This window comes from Tursiops truncatus, chromosome X, assembly GCF_011762595.2.
Source record: "Tursiops truncatus isolate mTurTru1 chromosome X, mTurTru1.mat.Y, whole genome shotgun sequence".
NCBI lineage: Eukaryota > Metazoa > Chordata > Mammalia > Artiodactyla > Delphinidae > Tursiops > Tursiops truncatus.
Window position 1 is genome coordinate 102,296,467 of NC_047055.1, and position 20,052 is coordinate 102,316,518.

General features: G+C 41.6%; 1 protein-coding gene and 1 long non-coding RNA gene across 8 annotated transcripts in view; one reads left to right on the top strand and one right to left on the bottom strand.

Annotated features, from left to right (window-relative positions):
• Window positions 1-14,525, top strand: part of DMD (dystrophin) — a 736,567-nt gene extending 722,042 nt beyond the window's left edge. For 4 of the 7 annotated variants that reach the window (XM_033849482.2, XM_073799481.1, XM_019941878.3 and 1 more), the window contains 2 exons: window positions 6,973-7,004; window positions 11,959-14,525. In XM_033849482.2, the coding sequence (XP_033705373.2) occupies window positions 6,973-7,004; window positions 11,959-11,970 (44 nt within the window). In that variant the 3' untranslated portion in view covers window positions 11,971-14,525. The remainder of the gene's footprint in view (window positions 1-6,972; window positions 7,005-11,958) is intronic. The other 3 variants (XM_073799480.1, XM_019941867.3, XM_033849484.2) reach the window with 1 other exon arrangement.
• LOC141277634 (uncharacterized) overlaps window positions 1-20,052 on the bottom strand; it is a 204,620-nt gene that overhangs the window by 17,010 nt on the left and 167,558 nt on the right. The gene's annotated exons all lie outside the window — the stretch shown is intronic.

The following is a 20,052-nucleotide window of genomic DNA, read 5'->3' on the forward strand; positions in this document are numbered from 1 at the left end:
CCTTGAAGCTAGATACCACATGGGTATGAAAGATCAGAAATATACCTCCTCTGATATGGTATTTGGCAGTCAGCCTCTCTGATGTTGTATTTACTTGTCTGATGTTAATTTACTTATATGGAAAACCTAGGAAACTCTATTCAGGCCGCCTGGGTAGTGTTTACTAAATTAGTGCTTATGGAAGCATATCATCCCCTGAGTGCTAATTTGAGTTCTCAAATAGGGGATAAGCAGGATTTGTCTGATACCCGTTCCATTAACCAAGTTCCTACTTACTCAGTAGTACCCTGGTGCCCTGAGAGAATTCACTCATTTTCCTGAAGAAAACAATCAAATAAACAAACAAACAAAATCCTCATAACGAGAGTAGATAAGGTGCTAGAACAGCTGGCTGGTCTTCCTGTGATGCTGTGACCTTGACATTTTCTTTTCTACTTCCTACCAAATTATACCTTATCATAGGCCCCTTATGATTCTGCACCCAATTCCAATGTGTGGGGTTCTTTTCCCACACCACCGAACAATTCTCATATACCAGCTGGGTGTCCTACAATTTACCTCGATTCTGACTCTGTCTACCCAGAGACAGGATCCAATTCCACCCGTTAAGGTCTCAGTCCCACAAGACTGCCCCTCCCCTCCTACTTCAGACTGCCAATTTTAAGTCCAGGTTGTTAGCTGGGCTTCTGACCCACTGGCTATAGACTAGAGATTCCAACAACCCGCTCTTTGGGTTCGATTAATTTGCTCGAGCAGGGCACAGAACTCAGAGAAACATGTTACTTACTAGATCACTGGTTTCTTATAAAAGGGTCTAACTCAGAAACAGCCAGATGGATGAGATGCGTAGGGCAAGGCACGGGGAAAGGATGCAGAGCTTCCATGCCCTCTCTGGGCACACCACTCTCACCACATCTCCACGTGTTCACCAACCCGGAAGCTCTCCTAACCCTGTCCTTTTGGGTTTATAAGGAGGCTTCATTACATAGGCATGAATGATTAAATCATTGGCCACTGGTGACTGAACTCAATCTCCAGCCCCTCTCCTCTCCCTGGACATCATGGGGTAGGAGTGAAAAGTTCCAACCCTCTGATCACTTGGTTGGCTCCCCTGGCAAGCAGCCCCCATCCTTAGGTGCTTTCCAGAAGTCACCTTGATAACGTAACAAAAGACACCTTGCTGCTGCTCATCACAGGACATTCCAAGGGTTTTAGGAGCGCTGTGCCTGGAAGGGGGACGAAGACTAAATATATATTTCCTCTCATAAATCACAATGTCACACCTATTTCTCCATACATTTAAATGGATAAAAAGTCTTGTCATTGTGAAAATAGGCTGATCGTCGATGCACTCTAAAAAGTGGTTTTTCAAGCACGTAGACCCCAGACGGGTTGCAACCAGAGGTTGGTGATGCCGACTCCCAATTACCTCACCACCGACCAGTCAGAAGAGTGTTCATGAGCTGATCACACACCCCACAACCCCCTGCCTCACACTGTCTTTATAAACCCTTCCCTGAAAGCCTTCGGGGACTTTCAGGGTCTTTTAAGCAGTAGCTGCCCCGGACTCCTTGCTGGCGCCCTGCAATAAAGCTGTTCTTTTCTACTTCCCCACAAAAAATAAAAATTTTTAAACAGTGGTTTTTTGGATGCTTTATTTCTAACTAAAGGCATTTATTCATTTTGAAAGAATGGAGAATATATATATACGTATATATATACATATATACGTATATATAGAGAGAGAGAGAGTAGGATTTAATGGGAATATCTTACCAATTAGTAGGTATGTTAAGTTGATATTAAGCCAAAAATCTTGAGATTCTTAACGTCTCAGGATTAGAGACTCTCCCAAATTGGAAGGGTCTTGAAAGTTCATCTTAATGTCTTTGATGTTCAAAACCGTAGCTTTTGACCTTTTCTGACCATTATCCATAATAAGAGAAACATTTTACGTCTTAAACCGGGGTAAAGATATAAAACAAGTTATTTGCATATGTATGTACACACAAATATGTACGTACCCACCATATATACACCACACATATATGTATATAGTCACGTATACATACAAAGATCAGAAGTTTCATGAAACAATACTTTCTTTACTACGTATAATTCACACTGTTTCTCTGTTTTCTTTATTTAAAAATAAAATGCTGGTTGCAACCCACTATATTGATTTTCTGATCCAGTTGTTTAAAAATACTGATCTAACTGATCTCAGTTTTCCTTGCCCAGGTGAATTTTTTTTTTTTCAGTTTGCTGTTACTATTATTTGATTATTTTTATTTATAATGACACTGGATTTTTTTTTTGGTGAATATCTTTTTGACAAAAATTATATTTTAAAAGTTTTACCACGGAAGCTTCTGCCAAGACCTTGCTAGTATCTTAGAGAACACTGTACTTTCTATCTAAGTCTGCATCCACGTTCCCATTGTTGGCGTTACGCAAAATGAAGTTCATGCTTGCTACAGCTGTTTCGGACAGCTGTTTTCGTAACTTAAAACAGATGTTAGAGCCAGAGGTCTGACATTTAGTGGAAATGTGCTATTAAATACCACCTCCTGGTTTACTTAACCCTGCTAGATAATCGCCCACAGAGGAAAAGCCGTTTTTTCAATATTATGTTTTTCATAAATATAAAGCATATAGATAGGGGAGGTCTTGTGTACTTTAAATTCACAACTTTTTTGTTACCCTTTCCCACAGTTTTTGACTTAGTGCTAAGTCTTCAGGTATCAGCTAATCTTCACCCCTCATTTCCACTAGAAGTACCTGGATGCCCAAAGAAGTGAAGAGCCTCGTTCATGGCTCTTCCGCAGGTTCAATTAGGCTTCTAGGCTTCAGCTCTTATCTTGATGGCCTTGCTAAACTGTTATACAAATTAATAAAGGAGGCTGCACGCCTCTCCGCTTAGTGATCAAGTGATAGCCAGCAGTATCCTGCCTCGTAGCCACTATAAACCGCAGGGAGTTCAAGGCGTGAATGTGTGCCCGTTTAGCTTTGCGAGCCTATCTTTTCTGATGAATCTCTAGCTCTCGTTAGTTATGCACAACCACCTGAGGAGCTTGAGGGCCTTGGTGTACATTAAACACAGAATGTTAGCCAATTTCTATCTAACCTATTTAATCTACCTATATAATCTCTCCCTCTGCCTATAAATAGATGTAGAAGTCGAATTCCACTGTAATAAAAGGCATTACCTACCACAGGACACTTTCGAAATCTCCACCATTATTCTGTAGGGAGGCTACATGGGTAGAACGAACAACAAACATCATTTTAAAATCAACTCTTTAAGCGATCTGTCCATACGTCTCTGATCATTTAGCAGTCTCACTAAGAGTTTGTTCGATGCGTGTGCATTCCTGAAAGAAAACGCTTCGCTAGTGAGGGGTATGGTATTGGTCTCTAACAATTAGGTGCCACTGTACATCGATTAATGATAGGATCCAAGATGAGCTCTTAGTGCAGGTAAGAGAACTCAGGAAGCAGTTAGCACTGTTATGCCGGTATTGCCGCTGCCTGTATAATCTCTTACCTGCTGACCTGTGCCACATTATTTTTATCCCCAACAGCCCAAGCCATCCTCTCCCTCTCATACTCTCCCCTCCTAAATAAGGCCACATACATTCTGTTAAATGCCTCTAAATTAGAAAGCCAACCGCTTTGCAAAACCTGCCATCTTCTAAAACTCAAGTCTTGTCCATGACTCTTTTATGGAAAAGCAACATAAAGAACAAAGACAGATGGAAGCATCCCGGCCCCCCTTGCAGGCTCCCTTCCCTTTCCTCTCGGCTTCCAGAACGGATTTGAGCTGTTGCTCCTTTACACCAGGGGCCGGCAAACTGCAGTCCACGGGCCAAATCTTTATAAATAAGGTTCCATCATAACATAGCCACCCCCATTCATTTACATATTGTCTGCGGGGGGCTTTCTCACTCCAAGGGCAGAGTAGTTGTGGCAGAGTAGTTGTGAAGAGCCGCTACGGAGACTGTGTGACTGGCAAAGCCCAAAGTATTTAACTATCTGGCCCTTTACAGAGAAAATGTGCCAACCCCGACTTTACATCATTAAATTGTTATCCACTCTAGCTCATCACATATATACAGTCACAGATTTCAGTGCTGATCAACTTTCAGCCCAAGAAAACTGTGCTTTTGAATTGATTTATGCGTTTATATCCGTCTTCACCAAAGATCCTTCATTTTCAATAAAGTATAGCCATTTCAATCTTCTTTCGCTTGTAATGAAACAGAAGTCCTAAAAAGGGACTCATTAGTCCTTAACTTCTTAAAAAAGTCAGTGAACTGAGACAAAGAAGCTCATAAAGATACCCAGAAACAGTAACGTCCTGCGATTCTGACTGTGAATAATGAATTACAGCCAATCCTCTCAAATTCGTACTGCCTGAGGAAATGAGACTTCTCCAGACCTGACCAAGCCCTTTCTTTAGACTCAGGACTCCCCAGCACACTTCCTGTTTCTCTTGATTCATTTCCTGACAGCATACTGCATTGCCAGATGGACCCCCTAACTGACGGTCTAAGGAGACTCATTTCCAAAGAATGTGTTCTTCACATAAAACTTTTATTTGGTACTTTATTTATTGGTAAAGAATTTGTTTTTAATGGTGCAACCAGCGAGCCTCTATTTTGTCAGCGTAGAAAGTATTTCTGATACAATAGAAAACATTTAACTCTTTTTAAACAAGAAGCGGACCTCCCTTCGTACTATGCTAATGAGCACACTGGAACCCAAGTGGCGAGGGAGAATTTTGAAAGAGGTCAGGGATCACATAGCTCTGGGAGGTCCATTTTACAGAAAACATGGTTTCTGAAGAAGTACCTGAAATAAAACCCAAATCATTTGCTTCATCTTCAGCAGTGACCAGTTGATACTGAGCTCTGAATAGGCCTTGTTGAAGAATTACTAAAGGTACATAACCTTTATCATGCTAGGAACCGTAATTACATTCTAAAGCTAAAATCACATTGCTTTCTAACAACACTGTCCTTCCTAAGGTTCTGAGGTTTTAAAAATAGACCCCAGTCAAGGACCTACTGTATAGCACAGGGAACTACACTCAATATTTTGTAATAACCTATCGGGGAAAAGAATCAGAAAAAGAATATATATATATATAACTGGATCACTTTGCTGTACACCTGAAACTAACACAACATTGCAAATCAACTATACTTCAATTTAAAAAAAAAAAGAAAAAGAAAAATAGGCCCAAGTTACAAGCCAGACGCAGCTACAAGCCCTTGGCATCCAAGATAAGGATCGCAGGCAAGGCCAAGTTGCCTAAATCATCAAAGGACTCTTGGCCATGACCTAGCGGCTGCCTCATTTAGTTCAGCCAGCATTTACCAAATCCCCGTAGCGTCGAGGTACAGTAGATATCAGGGAGAGAGAGGTAGGTGAGCGACATGCGGACCCTGCCTTCAGGGAGCTCACAGTCTTGCAGGGGAGGAGAATTCATTCTACCACCAGACAGTATAACCGTGGAGTACAAGAAATTTTTTAAATGTTGCTAATGAAGTGAAAAAGAATGGATGACTAATTCACGCTGGGGTTGGTGTGCGCCATCAAGGATGAAATGCTGTTCTCCCCCTCCCTTTTCCCCGTCGTCTGGTATGGGCCTACCACCGGGAACACCCACAACCGAGGAGCACCTCTCTCTTTCTCCTGGTTTGAGGAGCATCATGGACACCTTGACCATGTTTCTTACATCGTCAAGCATGCAGTTTCTGTATGCCCAAGAAATCTCTGACTCAGGACAACTCAGAAAGAAGGCAAAGGCAGGGGCGGGGTCATACTTAGAAAACCTTAAAATGTACACCAGAAGTTTTAAACCCTAAACTTGAGTTGTAAAAAGTTTCTTTTGGATTAGTAGCTCAATACCTCTTCGTTCTAGACTAGTACTCAGATTGTTTCAGGGGGGTCGTAGGTCTTCTTGGAGCGTGTCAGGGGAAAGGGAGATGCTGCACAAGATCTCTCACAGCTCTGCTTGTAGCTGCTCTGAATACTGGATGGCAGAAAAGAATGTTGTAGGAAGTGGCCCAATGCGAAAGCCAAAGTTTGAAAACCAGTATTTCACTTTGGAGACCCCGGAAATTGCGTACCCAAGACATGCCAGGTATGGTCAGCGGTCCCTAATTTTCTGTCCGCTTACAAATATCAGCGTAGAAAAACTTTCTCATCAGAACCTGCTCTTCAAAAATAACTAACTGCATACAGATATAGGATTCTATAAAACAAACAAGGCCAGAGGGTCTTTGGCTGACCCTCAAGGCTCCTGATATCTGTGGAATCATGACGAGGAAGGTGAAGACTCATTCCTGAATCTGGCTCCGTGGCTTGCCCATAAGTGGGACTTATCTCCTTCCCGCTTTGTTTCAGTTTTCTCCAGTGCCCCCAGTCCCATCATGGACATGCTCAGCTTCTAACAGATAGAACAGCTTCTCCCAAGAGGATGGAGTCTAGCCTCTGTGCAGTGTTCTACCTCGCATTTGGAGTGCCGATTTTTGGCACCTGAAACCAACTACTGTTTGTTTTGGTGTGTTGGTTGTCAAGTGGACAATAAAGAGATTCTGAGATTTTTGGACAGTAAACTTGAGATTCTACAGTTGCCCTTGAAAACAATGCTCGATTTGTCAGATTTCTATGCTGTGCCCGCTTTCATCCAGTTGAACATGTGAGCTCTATGGATTCTATAAGTGATGTCTCCTGGATCATGTTATCTGTTTACACCGACTTTAAGTGTATGTAAAGGTTATTTGACTGGATGTGTCTTTTGGGTTTTTTTTGTTTGTTTTTATTTTTTTTCCAGAAGGGGATAAATGAATTGTCATCTCAACATTTGTTTGGTAAAAGAAGCAAATTGGTATGAAACTGTATATTTATGCTTTTTTTTTCCCTTTCTGATATCTCTGCCTCTTCCTCTCTCTATTATTAAAGGAAGAAATACCCCTGGGAAGCCAATGAGAGAGGTTAGTGAGATTCAGGCTCACAGCCATGGCTTCTGTCTGTCTCATCCCGCTTTCTATGTTTGGCGTTTGTGTAAGAATTGTGTGTGTGCACGCCCATGTGTGTATTACACGTGTCGTCATGTAAGGATGGTAGTCACCTCTCCACTTGCAGCTTACGAGGAACATTCCTCAAATGTTCACTGTCATTGTCATCACCATGACAACAGGACCAGGGGTTGGGGGAACAGGAATCTCTTTTAAATGGCAACCCTTTGTAGTCCCTAGGTTGGAATCCTGAAGTTCATCATCTGTTGCCATTTGCAACACAAACAAAACCTTCAAAATACATTTAGCCTCGAACATAACTGATGAGTCATAAAGCTTCCTTCTACTTCCAGGACCCTAGCATTTTCTGCCAGTGCCCTTGGTTTTTATTCTTCAGGGATGACTTCATTTTGGTTCTGTTTTCTTTTTCCTGGTGCCTACACTCTTTCTTTCCCACTCAAGCTAACATTTTTTTGAGCACTTACTGTGTGCCAAGGACTTTTCTAAGCACTTGCCATCTTTTTCATTATGTAATCTTCCGGACAAGCCTATGAGGTAGGTACTCTTATTAACCCCATTTTACACATAAGGAAACTGAGTCAACGAAAGGGTAAGCAATGTGTCCAAGGTGACAGAGCCAGGATTGGAATCCAGGCAGTCTGGGTCCAGAGCCACACTCTTAACTGTGTGCTTTACTGCCACTTAGAAAATGGTGTGTGAAAAGCATATGTCATCTCAACTTGCCCTTCGGAGGGTGCTTTTTTCTTTACTTGGCATTTTGAGCCAGATAGAACAATAACCAGTTAGGGATAAAAAGTGCATCTTGGAGTCGTGAGGGATTTTTTTAATGCCTTTTAGAGGTAGGGTACAGCATTATCACTGAATGTGGTCTGGGGTTTACAGTGAAAGCTGCTTCACACTTCTGTTCTACCAGAAATATTAGCTAAACATTGAATTACCTAATGAAAGGACATCGGATGACAAAGTGTTGAGTGACAGCCCAAGTGAAACAAGATTGTCCTTACCAAGAGTTTAGTACGAAGGACGCAAGAAGGAAAGCTTTCCCATGGATGGCAATAGCGTGTACTATTGTGGGAGACAGCTTGGACGGGTGGGGAGTCCTTATATGAGAAGGTTCTGGATCCTTAGCAACAGATGGACAGGAGTAGCCACTGATTCATTTAAACGTCATACTGGAAGTTCTGCCAGTGCCATGCCATGCAGGTCTAATCAGCTGAACAATCTTCAGTGTGTCCACACCACTGCTCCCTTCCAAGGCTTGTGGGGTCCAAGGGAGGGAGCGGTGGGCTGGGAGGAGAAACAGGAAACCTGAATCGGTGCAGCATTGAATGCTCCTGACGGTTTGCCTTCTTATGTGAGACATCTTGGGTTCATTCTGATGGTAAGTGCCCCTTAAAATTTATTTTAACTTGTGGTAAATAGTTGCACCATATTTTTAACCACCCTAAACATGTGTCTCTCATAAACGCATTTTAGAAAAGGCCAGCACATATAATTGAAGTCACACAGGCATTTGGAATCTATACTACCTGAGGTATATTGTAGTCAGATAAGTTTTCAGAAAGCCACAGAATCCAAACAATAGTGATTTTTTTTAATGCTATGAAAATACCCCAGATGTACAGTAGACCAGATATTTTTTCAAAGATTACATTACAGAGAAGAAAAGCACATTTCACTGCGGTATTCTGGCTTTGCTTTGGCCAACTGAGCGCTCACCATTTCTTTGGGAACGGTATTTTTAAAAAAAAAAAAAAAAAAAAACAGAGTGCCAGATTGCTATTGAGGTCTTGGGTCTCTGCCAGAAAGTCTCAATTCCAATCACTGCAGCGAACAACTCCCTGAGGCAGAGGTGGCATGTGAGAGTCCACATGTCACACTTTGCACCAACTTGGAAAAACATACAACTACCCTAATGTTAAAAGCACAGTGCCTTTCTCTTCAACAGTCGTTGCTTAAGAATGGATTAAGGACGTCTATAGACGTATTTTTATGTCTACTTGTGCCTGAAGCTAATCGCAGATGCCTGCCTGTTTTCCAGGGCCTCTCATGCTCATAGCACAAGATTTTCATTTTGACTTTAGAAAAATCTGTCAGGTAAAATTAATGATCTCACTAATGTTCTGCCTTACACGCACGGATAACAGAAGCAGGATACAAATCTATTTTCTGTGTCCCAATTCCCTATCTGTGTGTGGTTCTATGCCTCCAGCGGGTTGAGGTATATGATTCTTTGGAGCAGTATTTAGTCAAAGAGAGAATTTTTTTTTTTCTGGCTCTAAGGAAAACCTCCATGGAAAACACTGGAATTGTTATTCTGATGAAGCAGGTATTTGTAAACAAAGTAATGAAAGGCATCATATAGATATGGTGGGGTGACTCAGAACGTTCATTTCTCTAGCATAGGGATGGCCATGAGGTCAATTGTGAACATTTAACCGTCTGGACAGGTTAAAGGCTACCTAACATTTTGTGGGAGTAGGTATGGTGTATTAAGAATCATGAACCTGAGACTTCCCTAGTGGCGCAGTGGTTAAGAATCCGCCTGCCAATGCAGGGGACACGGGTTCGAGCCCTGGTTCGGGAAGATCCCACATGCTGCGGAGCAACTAAGCCCGTGCGCCACAACTACTGAGCCCGCATGCTGCAACTACTGAAGCCCACATCCCTAGAGCCCGTGCTCCGCAACAAGAGAAGCCACTGCAATGAGAAGCCCGCGCACCTCAACGAAGAGTAGCCCCCGCTCTCCGCAACTAGAGAAAGCCCGCGTGCGGCAACAAAGACCCAACGTAGCCAAAAATTAATTAATTAATTTTTTTTAAAAAAACCATGAACCTCTGACCTGGTAACTTTTTAAATAGCAGATACCCCTAGAACTTATGCCTCTTAAGAGACTCAAGAATTTTCCTTCCAGTTAGTAACCGAACACCACTTTGAGGAGTAGAAAAGCACCACTTGGCTATATAATCTATAAATGCATTTACTTGTCTTCATTATCTTTTGAACTGCCGTCTGCATCTCCTAGCACAGTCTAAAATAGGCACTCTTTGATTATTGTCAATAAGCTGATGGAGAAAAAAAATGGTTTCTTCCCTGTTTTATGTTTTCTAATACATTTTCTAGCTACCAGGAGGACTATACTATAGTGTAGATGTGAGAAATAGTTGGAATTATATCTAGGTATCAGGGTGTAAGAGTCTTGGGGTTTGTTTTTACTGGTTTTATTAATTGCTGTTAAGATTGCAAGCAATTTAAAATTTGTAGTTAGTCCATCTATTTTCAATTACACAGGAGTAATTGTACAGATTTCCCAGGGTTGCTGGGCAGTCAAAAGTAGGTACAAGGGAAGCCCTCTAACTTGGTGGCATCAGTTAGATATCTGTGCTCTGAGGAGTAGCAAAGGACCCACTGTGGCTTCCTGTGGTTTTTATGGTTTAGAAAAGCCAAAGATGATTTCTGTTCTTCACTGAGGGCTGCCAAACTACTGGCCCACTCTAGGCATAGTACATATGCTTTGTTAAAAGGTTTTATGTGTGCAGCCCCAACCAAACTCCAGAGTGATTTTTTAAAGCATAATTAGTCCTCATTGAAACTTTCTGCACGAATAGAGCGCAAAGAGAGTTACAAACTTGGTCGCCTTAATAAAAATGGCTGAACAGCATAAAAGTTAAGTCTTAGCTTGACCTGGTGCCACTGCTGTTTAAGTGCCTGCCTACGAGTCCTCTTCAGATCCCCTCATATACTTAAAAACGCTATGTCTCTTGAAATAAATATTAGGAAAGAATACCTGCCCTAGTCTATCTTTAATGTTTATAGGGATTTTAACAATTATTATGGGAATCTGTAAAGTTGATACATGGCAAGGTAGTAATAGCCTAGTAAAGCATTTTTAGTTTCAAAGGCAGTACTTGAATAGTGGAATGATTTCCTAATGTCCAGGAATTAAAATTAGCCATATAAAAATATGGGACATACATGACGAGGCAAGTCATAAAGTGTGTCTCAAATTATCTTACTCTAGATCTGAATTTTGCCACGAAGTACCCAGGGACATTGTGCTGTTCTTATGCTCCGTGCTGGGGGATTAACACGGGGTCATGTCATATTATTATTAGAAGGCTATTCTGATAGTTAACCCTCATTGAGTAGGAGATCAAAAATGGATTCAGAGGCTACCCAAATCCATGCTATGCATGTGGGTCATCTTACAATGAGGCTCTTGAGTCATCTGGAATGAAAAGTAATTTTTTTTTCCTGAAGCTTCCTAATTCAAAAGTTAATAGTGTATACTAAGGTCAAATCAAGACTTTCTCTTTCAACTCAAGTAAAAGCAGAGAGAAAAGTCACCTCCGCCATAGCCTTAGACGTGAGCCAACAGCTTGTAACAGCCTTGAGATAAAGATTTCACACGTAGTGATGGTAGCGATGCTAACGGTGATGGAGGAGAGTGGCGGCGGTGGTGGTGGTGATAGTTATGGTGATGGTTGTTTGATAGTAAAATAATTTTTAATACAAGTACATAGTAAATAATCTCCCACAGCAAGGTGGAGAAGATACATCCCATCACGAATTGTTCCTGTTATGACAGGAATCTTGTGCTCATCCGTGGAAGCCTTTTGGTGTATATTTACATGGGGAAGATGAGTGCAGTCTGACTTTTTTCCATTTATATGATACTAGGAGCCTGATCCAATATGAGGCTGGATACTAACAGTGTGGAATGGCTTCATTAACAAGGCTTTGCTTCTTCCTGGAAAACTGGTGAAAACCAAACCCTGTCGTGTATCCCCTGGACGCAGCTTCTGTGTTGTCTACACCTAGAAACGGGGGATGATTTCCCAAATGACAAAGAGTTGGGGTGATGATAACTACACCTTGTGTCAAGTCTGTCTTTCTCTCTGTTTTCCAGGACACAATGTAGGAAGCCTCTTCCACCTGGCAGATGATTTGGGCAGAGCGATGGAGTCCTTAGTTTCAGTCATGACAGATGAAGAAGGGGCAGAATAAATGTTTTACAACTCCTGATTCCCGCATGGTTTTTATAATATTCATACAACAAAGAGGATTAGACAGTAAGAGTTTACAAGAAAAAAAAATCTATATTTTTGTGAAGGGTAGTGGTACTATACTGTAGATTTCAGTAGTTTCTAAGTCTGTTATTGTTTTGTTAACAATGGCAGGTTTTACACGTCTATGCAATTGTACAAAAAAAGTTATAAGAAAACTACATGTAAAATCTTGATAGCTAAATAACTTGCCATTTCTTTATATGGAACGCATTTTGGGTTGTTTAAAAATTTATAACAGTTATAAAGAAAGATTGTAAACTAAAGTGTGCTTTATAAAAAAAAAAAGTTGTTTATAAAAACCCCTAAAAACAAACACATACACACACACACACACACACACACACACACACACACACACACACACACTGAGGCAGCACATTGTTTTGCATCCTTTTAGCGTGATATCCATATGAGATTCGTGGCTTTTTTTTCTTTTCCTGCATATTTAAGATAGGACTTCCTCTAACACCACCAAATGACTACTTCATATCGCTCTTTTGGAATTGTTGACTGAGTGGGGCTGGCTGTGGGTTTTCGTGTTACACATCTATATGTCTATAAGTATGTAAATACTATGGGTATATAGATAAATAGATATCAATTTCAAGAGACATTTCAAATTTCTTGTTCAAATGTTCTTGCCACTTCCTAATGGAAAGCAGTTGCTTCTGGTCATCCAGGCTTACCTGCTTGGGTCTAGAATGAATTTTCCCTGGAGCCTGAAGCCAGCAGGAAGCTACCACACTAAAACATTGTCTGCGGCTCCAGATGTTTCTCATTTTGAACTTTCCAGTGACAACTAGAGTACTGAATTTTTTTAAGGGACATATGAATGAATACACAGGACTTATCATGTCAGAGTCATCCGCTGGTTGATGTATTCAGCGTCCTGCTGCTGGCAATGCCACGGTTTAAATTTAATGATGCTTCAGTGAAAATCAGAGCATCAGAAGGCATTTTTAACTCCCCGGCAGGAGGAGGACTATGGTAGGGCTGGAGGGCTGTGGATTCCCAGCCAGTCCCTCAGAGGGCGCAGGCCACTCTTGACGTAAAGGACTGGATGAATGTTCATAACCTCACAGAGAGAGCTTTATAATTACAACTGTTCTTTTCTCACAGTCAAACAGCAGTGGGTGTCTTGGTTTTCCAGTTTCTGAAGGTTTTTTTCCCCATTGTAATGAGTTTGTAAATGCCACAAGACTTAATTTAAAATAACCCTTAGTGAAAACGTGTAACACAGTAGCCCCATCACATTGTGGTACTGTTCAATATCCACCCAGAAGCCCATGAATCGTGTTTCCCTCCTTGGCATTTCTCTACAAGTGACTCCAGGCAGGTTTGTAATTGGGAACGCAAATTGATTTAAATGATCCAAAAGGCACTCCAAACCCTTTCTGGTGGATTAGGCAGGTTAAATATGTTAATAAATCATTCAAGCAGAGGAGAACGCTCAAGAGGACTAACTGGTAGGAAAAAGCTTTACTCTTTCATTTCATCTTATTAGTCTTTCACTTTTTTTAATCATTCATTCAATACAAATCACTGTGTGACCTATCATTTTGCAAATCTGTTACCTCTTACATCAAGTGTAATTAACTTTTGGAGAGTGGGTTTTGTTCCTTATTTTACTACTGATAATTAACATCAGACATGGCTTCTCATGCTATTTCTACCTCACTTTGGTTTTGGGGTGTTCCTAATAATTGTGCACACCTGATTTCACAGCTTCATCACCTGTCCATTGTGAGAACATTTCCCTCCATTTTCGTTTTTGTTCATGATTTCCAGAAGAAAACCCAAAGCTCTAAGGTAACAAATTACATGAAGATTTGATTTTAGTCTTGCATTGTTTTCCTTTATGTGACGCTGTACTTTTTCTTTACCCGAGGATTTTTTTTTTAACCGTGATTTAAAACAAGGGGTTACTTTACTTCCTACTAAGAAGTTTAAGTTTCATTCTAAAATCAGAGGTAAATAGAGGGCTTAATTTTGTTTTAATCTTTTGTTTTATTTTATCTTTTAGACATTAGTTCTGGAGTGAGTCTGTCAAAAATATTTGAATAAAAACTGAGAGCTTTATTGCTACGTTCTAAGCATAAGTTGGACATTGTTTCATGTTCTTTATAACCACCGAGTATTAAACTGTAGATCATAACCAATGTAACTGAAGCATAAACATCACCTGGCATGTTATGTCATTGTTTTCAGGTACTGGGTTCTTACTTGAGTATCATAATATATTGTGTTTTAACACCAACACTGTAACATTTACTAATTATTTTTTTAAACTTCAGTTTTACTGCATTTTCACAACATATCAGACTTCACCAAATATATGCCTTACTATTGTATTATATTACTGCTTTACTGTGTATCTCAATAAAGCACGCAGTTATGGTACAAAAAAGTGTTGACTGGACTGCAGTATTTTGTTTTGTTTTTGCATAGGCAAAACTTTCATATCATTAAAAAATTTAAAAATCTAGAGAGCCCAACAGTGAAAAGAAGGACCCTGACTACCCTATTCCCACCTCATCCTCACTGCACTCTGAGTAAATATTAATAATTTCTTGTGTTTCCTTCCAAAGTGTCATTATTGTATAAGCAATTACAAACATATGTTCCTACTTTTTTTCCTTTTATTACTCAAGCTAGCATTCTATGCATTCAGTTATATACCTTGGGTTTTTTTTAAACTTAAGAATGGACTCAAGAGATCCATCCTTAATTATATTGAAATAGATCTTTTCATTTCAATATATGAAATGCTTTCCTCATGCTTTTTTATAGCTAATAATCCAGTGTGTGGGGGGGGATATTATTTAAACGGTCCCCTTTGGTGGGGTACGTGGGTGGTCTTCCTCTTGTGCTCTGACAAACAACACCACGTATCTCTCATTTCATCCTTTCACTTGTGCAAAAATATATCCATAGGACACATTCCTAGAAGGGCGATTTCTGGATCAAAGGTGGTAAGCACTTGTAGCTCGGGAGCTAATTTTATGCAGCAATGGTCATAGTGGTCTTTTTGTTTTCTGTTTTAGTAATAACAAGTATATGAATTAACCAGTTTGCAGTTGACACTTTGCTTATCACTTCTATTATTATTAATGGTACCAGACCTAAGGAGACGTCTGAAGAACAGAAGTCACGCCTAAAATGATGCCTCAGAACTGGTTCTGAGGGGGACACCCCTCTCGTACATAGTCATGACCACCACCACAGGGAGATCCCCTCACCCCTGTCCTGCTCTGCTTCTGTCCTAGCTGCAAAGGAGGCTAGGAAAACGAGGAGCAACGTCAACACCTCTAGGGAGAGACCATCTATCTCTGCTTCCCACCAAGAGTCACGGAGAGGAGTTCCTCAACAGGTTCAGATGCTGGAGGGCCAAAGAAATTACAAAAGTCCACTAGGTACACCCTATTCTAGTGACTTTGGAAATAATAGGAGATGGTCAAGCTGATTAAGAATGGTGTTAAATGGGTGTGGCATCTCTGATACGAATCACTAAGTTGAGGGTGGGGTGATGGTGCCAACCTAAGGGGCTACTACACTGAAAGACTTCCCTTGAAATCCACACATACGAAGACTAAGTTTCATCCTATTTAAATAAATCATTTATTCCCCAGTGCCGTTCCCCCAGCCTGCTTTTGTTTGAAACGCCCAGACTGCCTGTTTTGATAGCACTCAACTAGGTAACTGAGGACTCTTCAACGCTTCGACCTAACACAGCACTGTGTATGTCTCACTCTGAGGAGGGCATTTGGCTTTCCTTTCCACACTAGGCACAGGCTGGAGGAGAGGGAGTCATTTCAGCTAAAAATTAAAACGCATCAAGCTGGCGCAGGCTGTGCATCAGCAAGCAGAATGTGTGTTTGGGGGAAAGCCCCAAGACTAATGGACATGTATGGACACGTCCTGTGGAGCCGCGATGGGATTTCCCTGAAACTGCAATGCTCTAATGGCGGAATGAATACAGAGGCAAGCACTGGCACACTTGCAAAGACTCTGCCTTCAAATTAAGTGTAGGAAGGACGTGAACTGCATTCTTTCCCACAGTAGCAAAGCCACTAGGGTAGGAACCATAAACACATCCTCCACTGCTCCTTGGGCTTCAGACTGCTGTGATCTCACGGACTTATCTGACAACACAGGAGTGGCAACACGCCAGACAGGCCGTAACAAGCGATATCATGTGACAGTGTGACGTTTGGCGATGTTTGAGAGTGGCTTTCATATACAGAGAAGATTCTGTACAGTAACTTTAGACTTAAATTCTACCTATGCGTGCTTGTGTGCGTGTGTGTGCGCGCGCATGTGTTTGTGTTTTATATATATTCAGGAATAAATATTGAGCTCTTCTGTCAGATTTCATTTTGAAATAATTCAAACTCACAGAAAAGTTACAAGAGTAGTACAAAGAACCCCCATATTCCCTTTACCCAGATTCAATAACTGCTTACATTTTGTCCCATTTAGTTTCTCGCTCCTTCCTCACCCTCTCCTTTCTCCCTCCCCTCCCCCAACAGTTGACCCTTGCACAACAAAAGGGTTGGGGCGCCCCCCTCCCCCCTCCCCCGCACAGCTGAAAACCCGTGTATAACTCTTATAGTTGGCCCTCCATATATACAGTTCCTCTGTATCTGCGGTTCCTCCACATCTGTAGATTAAGCCAACCTCAGATCATGTAGTCCCACAGTATTTACTACTGGAAAAAATCGGCATGTAAGTGGACCCACGCAGTGTAAACCCATGTTGTTCGAGGGTCAACTGTAGTGTTTTCTTTCTGAACCATTTTGACAGTAAGTTTCGGACGTCATGCCCCCTTATGCTTAAATACTTCATGTCCATTTCCTAAGAACTGACATTCTCTTGCATAACCACATTACAGTTCTCAAAATTTTTAAATTTAACATTATACAAAGCTATCACCTACTCCACAGCCCATATTCAAATACTGTCAATTGTGCCACGATTTTTTTTTAATAGTTATATGAGTTTCCCCAGTCTGCTCTAGGATCTAATTCTCAATTTCATGACACTGTCATGTCTCTTTAATCTCCTTTGATCTGGAACAGTTTCTCTACCCTTCTTTGTCTTCAAAGACCTTGACATATTTTTGAAGAGTACAAGCCAGTTACTCGTAGGATGTGCCTTAATTTGGGTTTCTGTGATGTGTCCACAGGATTATATTCAGGTTATGTGTTTTTGGCAAGAATATGACATAAGCAATGATCTGTCCTCAGCACATCATAGCAGGAGGCATGTATGTAATGATGGTCTGTCCCATTCTTGGTAATGTCAACTTTGATCACTTCGTGGAGGTTTCTCCACTTGCTATACATTTTTAAAACCTAAATATTCTTGGGAGAAAATATTTGCAAATGAAGCAATGACAAAGGATTAATCTCTAAAATTTACAAGCAGCTCATGCAGCTCAATATCAAAAACACAAACAACCCAATCCAAAAATGGGAAGAAGACCTAAATAGACATTTCTCCAAAGAAGGTATACAGATGGCCAGCAAACACATGAAAGGATGCTCAACATCACTAATCATTAGAGAAATGCAAATCAAAACTACAATGAGGTATCACACACCGGTCAGAATGGCCATCATCAAAAAATCTACAAACAATAAATGCTGGAGAGGGCGTGGAGAAAAGGGAACCTTCTTGCACTGTTGGTGGGAATGTAAATTGATACAGCCACTATGGAGAACAGTATGAAGGTTCCTTAAAAAGCTACAAAGAGAACTACCATACGACCCAGCAATCCCACTACTGGGCATATACCCTGAGAAAACCATAATTCAAAAAGAGTCATGTACCACAATGTTCACTGCAGCTCTATTTACAATACCCAGGACATGGAAGCAACCTAAGTGTCCATCGACAGATGAATGGATGAAGAAGATGTGGCATATATACACAATGGAATATTACTCAGCCACAAAAAGAAACGAAATTGAGTTATTTGTAGTGAGGTGGATGGACCTACAGTCTGTCCTACAGAGTGAAGTAAGTCAGAAAGAAACTTACAAATACCGTATGTTAACACATATATATGGAATCTAAAAAACAAGGTTCTGAAGAACCTAGGGGCAGGACAGGAATAAAGACGCAGATGTAGAGAATGGACTTGACAACAGGGGGAGGGGGAAGGGTAAGCTGGGACGCAGTGAGAGAGTGGCATGGACATATACACACTACCAAATATAAAACAGATGGCTAGTGGGAAGCAGCCGCATAGCACAGGGAGATCAGCTTGGTGCTTTGTGACCACCTAGAGGGGTGGGATAAGGAGGGTGGGAGGGAGACGCAAGAGGGAGGAGATACGGGGATATATGTATATGTATAGCTGATTCACTTTGTTATAAAGCAGAAACTAACACATCATTGTAAAGCAATTATACTTCAATAAAGATGTAAAAAAAACCTAATTATTCTTAAACCTTTATGTTCAACTAGAAATCTTATTTTCTTATGTATACTGCAGCTGACCTATATCAAATAAGAACAGTCACTTTCTGTGAGCTCTAGTTCAATGTGGCCACATATGAGTCTCCCGAACTCACTTCTTCCCACAGACACACCAAGCCTATAGCTACATATAAAACACTTCCTTCTGAAAGAAACTCAGAAGCTAGTTGAGTGACTCCTACACATATCAGGCAAATGAAGAAAAGAAAAAAAAAAAACCACATGGAAACAGGTAGGAGAAACTGAGACAGGATGTTGCTATAAACCCCACCCCAGGCGTGGCAACACACAGCCAGGAGGGAACTCAAAACTACCAGCTTCTCCCTGAGGAGAAAAGGGTTTGAATCCCACATTAAGAATTCTACCAGAGGGCTTCCCTGGTGGCGCAGTGGTTAAGAATCCGCCTGTCAATGCAGGAGACACGGGTTCGAGCCCTGGGCCGGGAAGATCCCACATGCCGCGGAGCAACTCAGCCCGTGCACCACAACTACTGAGCCTGCACTCTAGAGCCCGTGAGCCACAACTACTAAGCCCACGTGCCACAATTACTGAAGCCCGCACGCCTAGAGCCCGTGCACCACAACGAAGAGCAGCCCCCACTCACCACAACTAGAGAAAGCCCGCGTGCAGCAACGAAGACCCAACGCAGCCAAAAATAAATAAACTAATTAATTATTTTTAAAAAAGAGTTCTACTGGAGACAGAGGCCCGCAAAACATCTCACTTTGAAAGCCAACAAGGCTTGGGGGCTTCCCTGGTGGTCCAGTGGGTAAGACTCCATGCTCCCAATGCAGGGGGTCCGCGTTCAATCCCTGGTCAGGGAACTAGATCTCGCATGCCTCAACTAAAGATCCCGCATGACACAACCAATATCCTGTGTGCTGCAAACTAAGACCCGGTGCAGCCAAATAAATAAATATCAAAAGAAAAAAAGCCAACAAGGCTTATGTCCGTGAGACCCGTACGGCTGTAGTGCACTATGAGACAGCCCTTAAAGGGTCCATACAGACTCACCATGGCTAACTCAGAGGCAGCAGACAGAAATACCCAGTCTCCCTTGAAAGAGTCCTAATTACTTATCATAATAACTGTGGCCTCAGGGGCAGTCTCCTAACTTAACTCACATCTAGGGACTGACTGAAATACCCCCCACAGACCCCACATACCATATTTGTGCTCTGCCTCTGCTTAGGTCCAGGTCGCTGGTACCTCCCAGAAAGGAGCTTGTCAACACGTCTGGCACCCTGGTTTTTGCAGCTACTGCCCAGGGGACACCCCTTGACCATTCTTCTTCAGTCTCCAGTGGGGCCCACACATTGTTCACGAGTCCCAAAGGATTGTAACAAACATATAAACAGTTCGATGGAATCCCCTGGCAGTCCAGTGGTTAGGGCTCCGTGCTCCCATTGCCGGTGCTCCGGATTCAATTACGAACTACGATCCCGCATGCC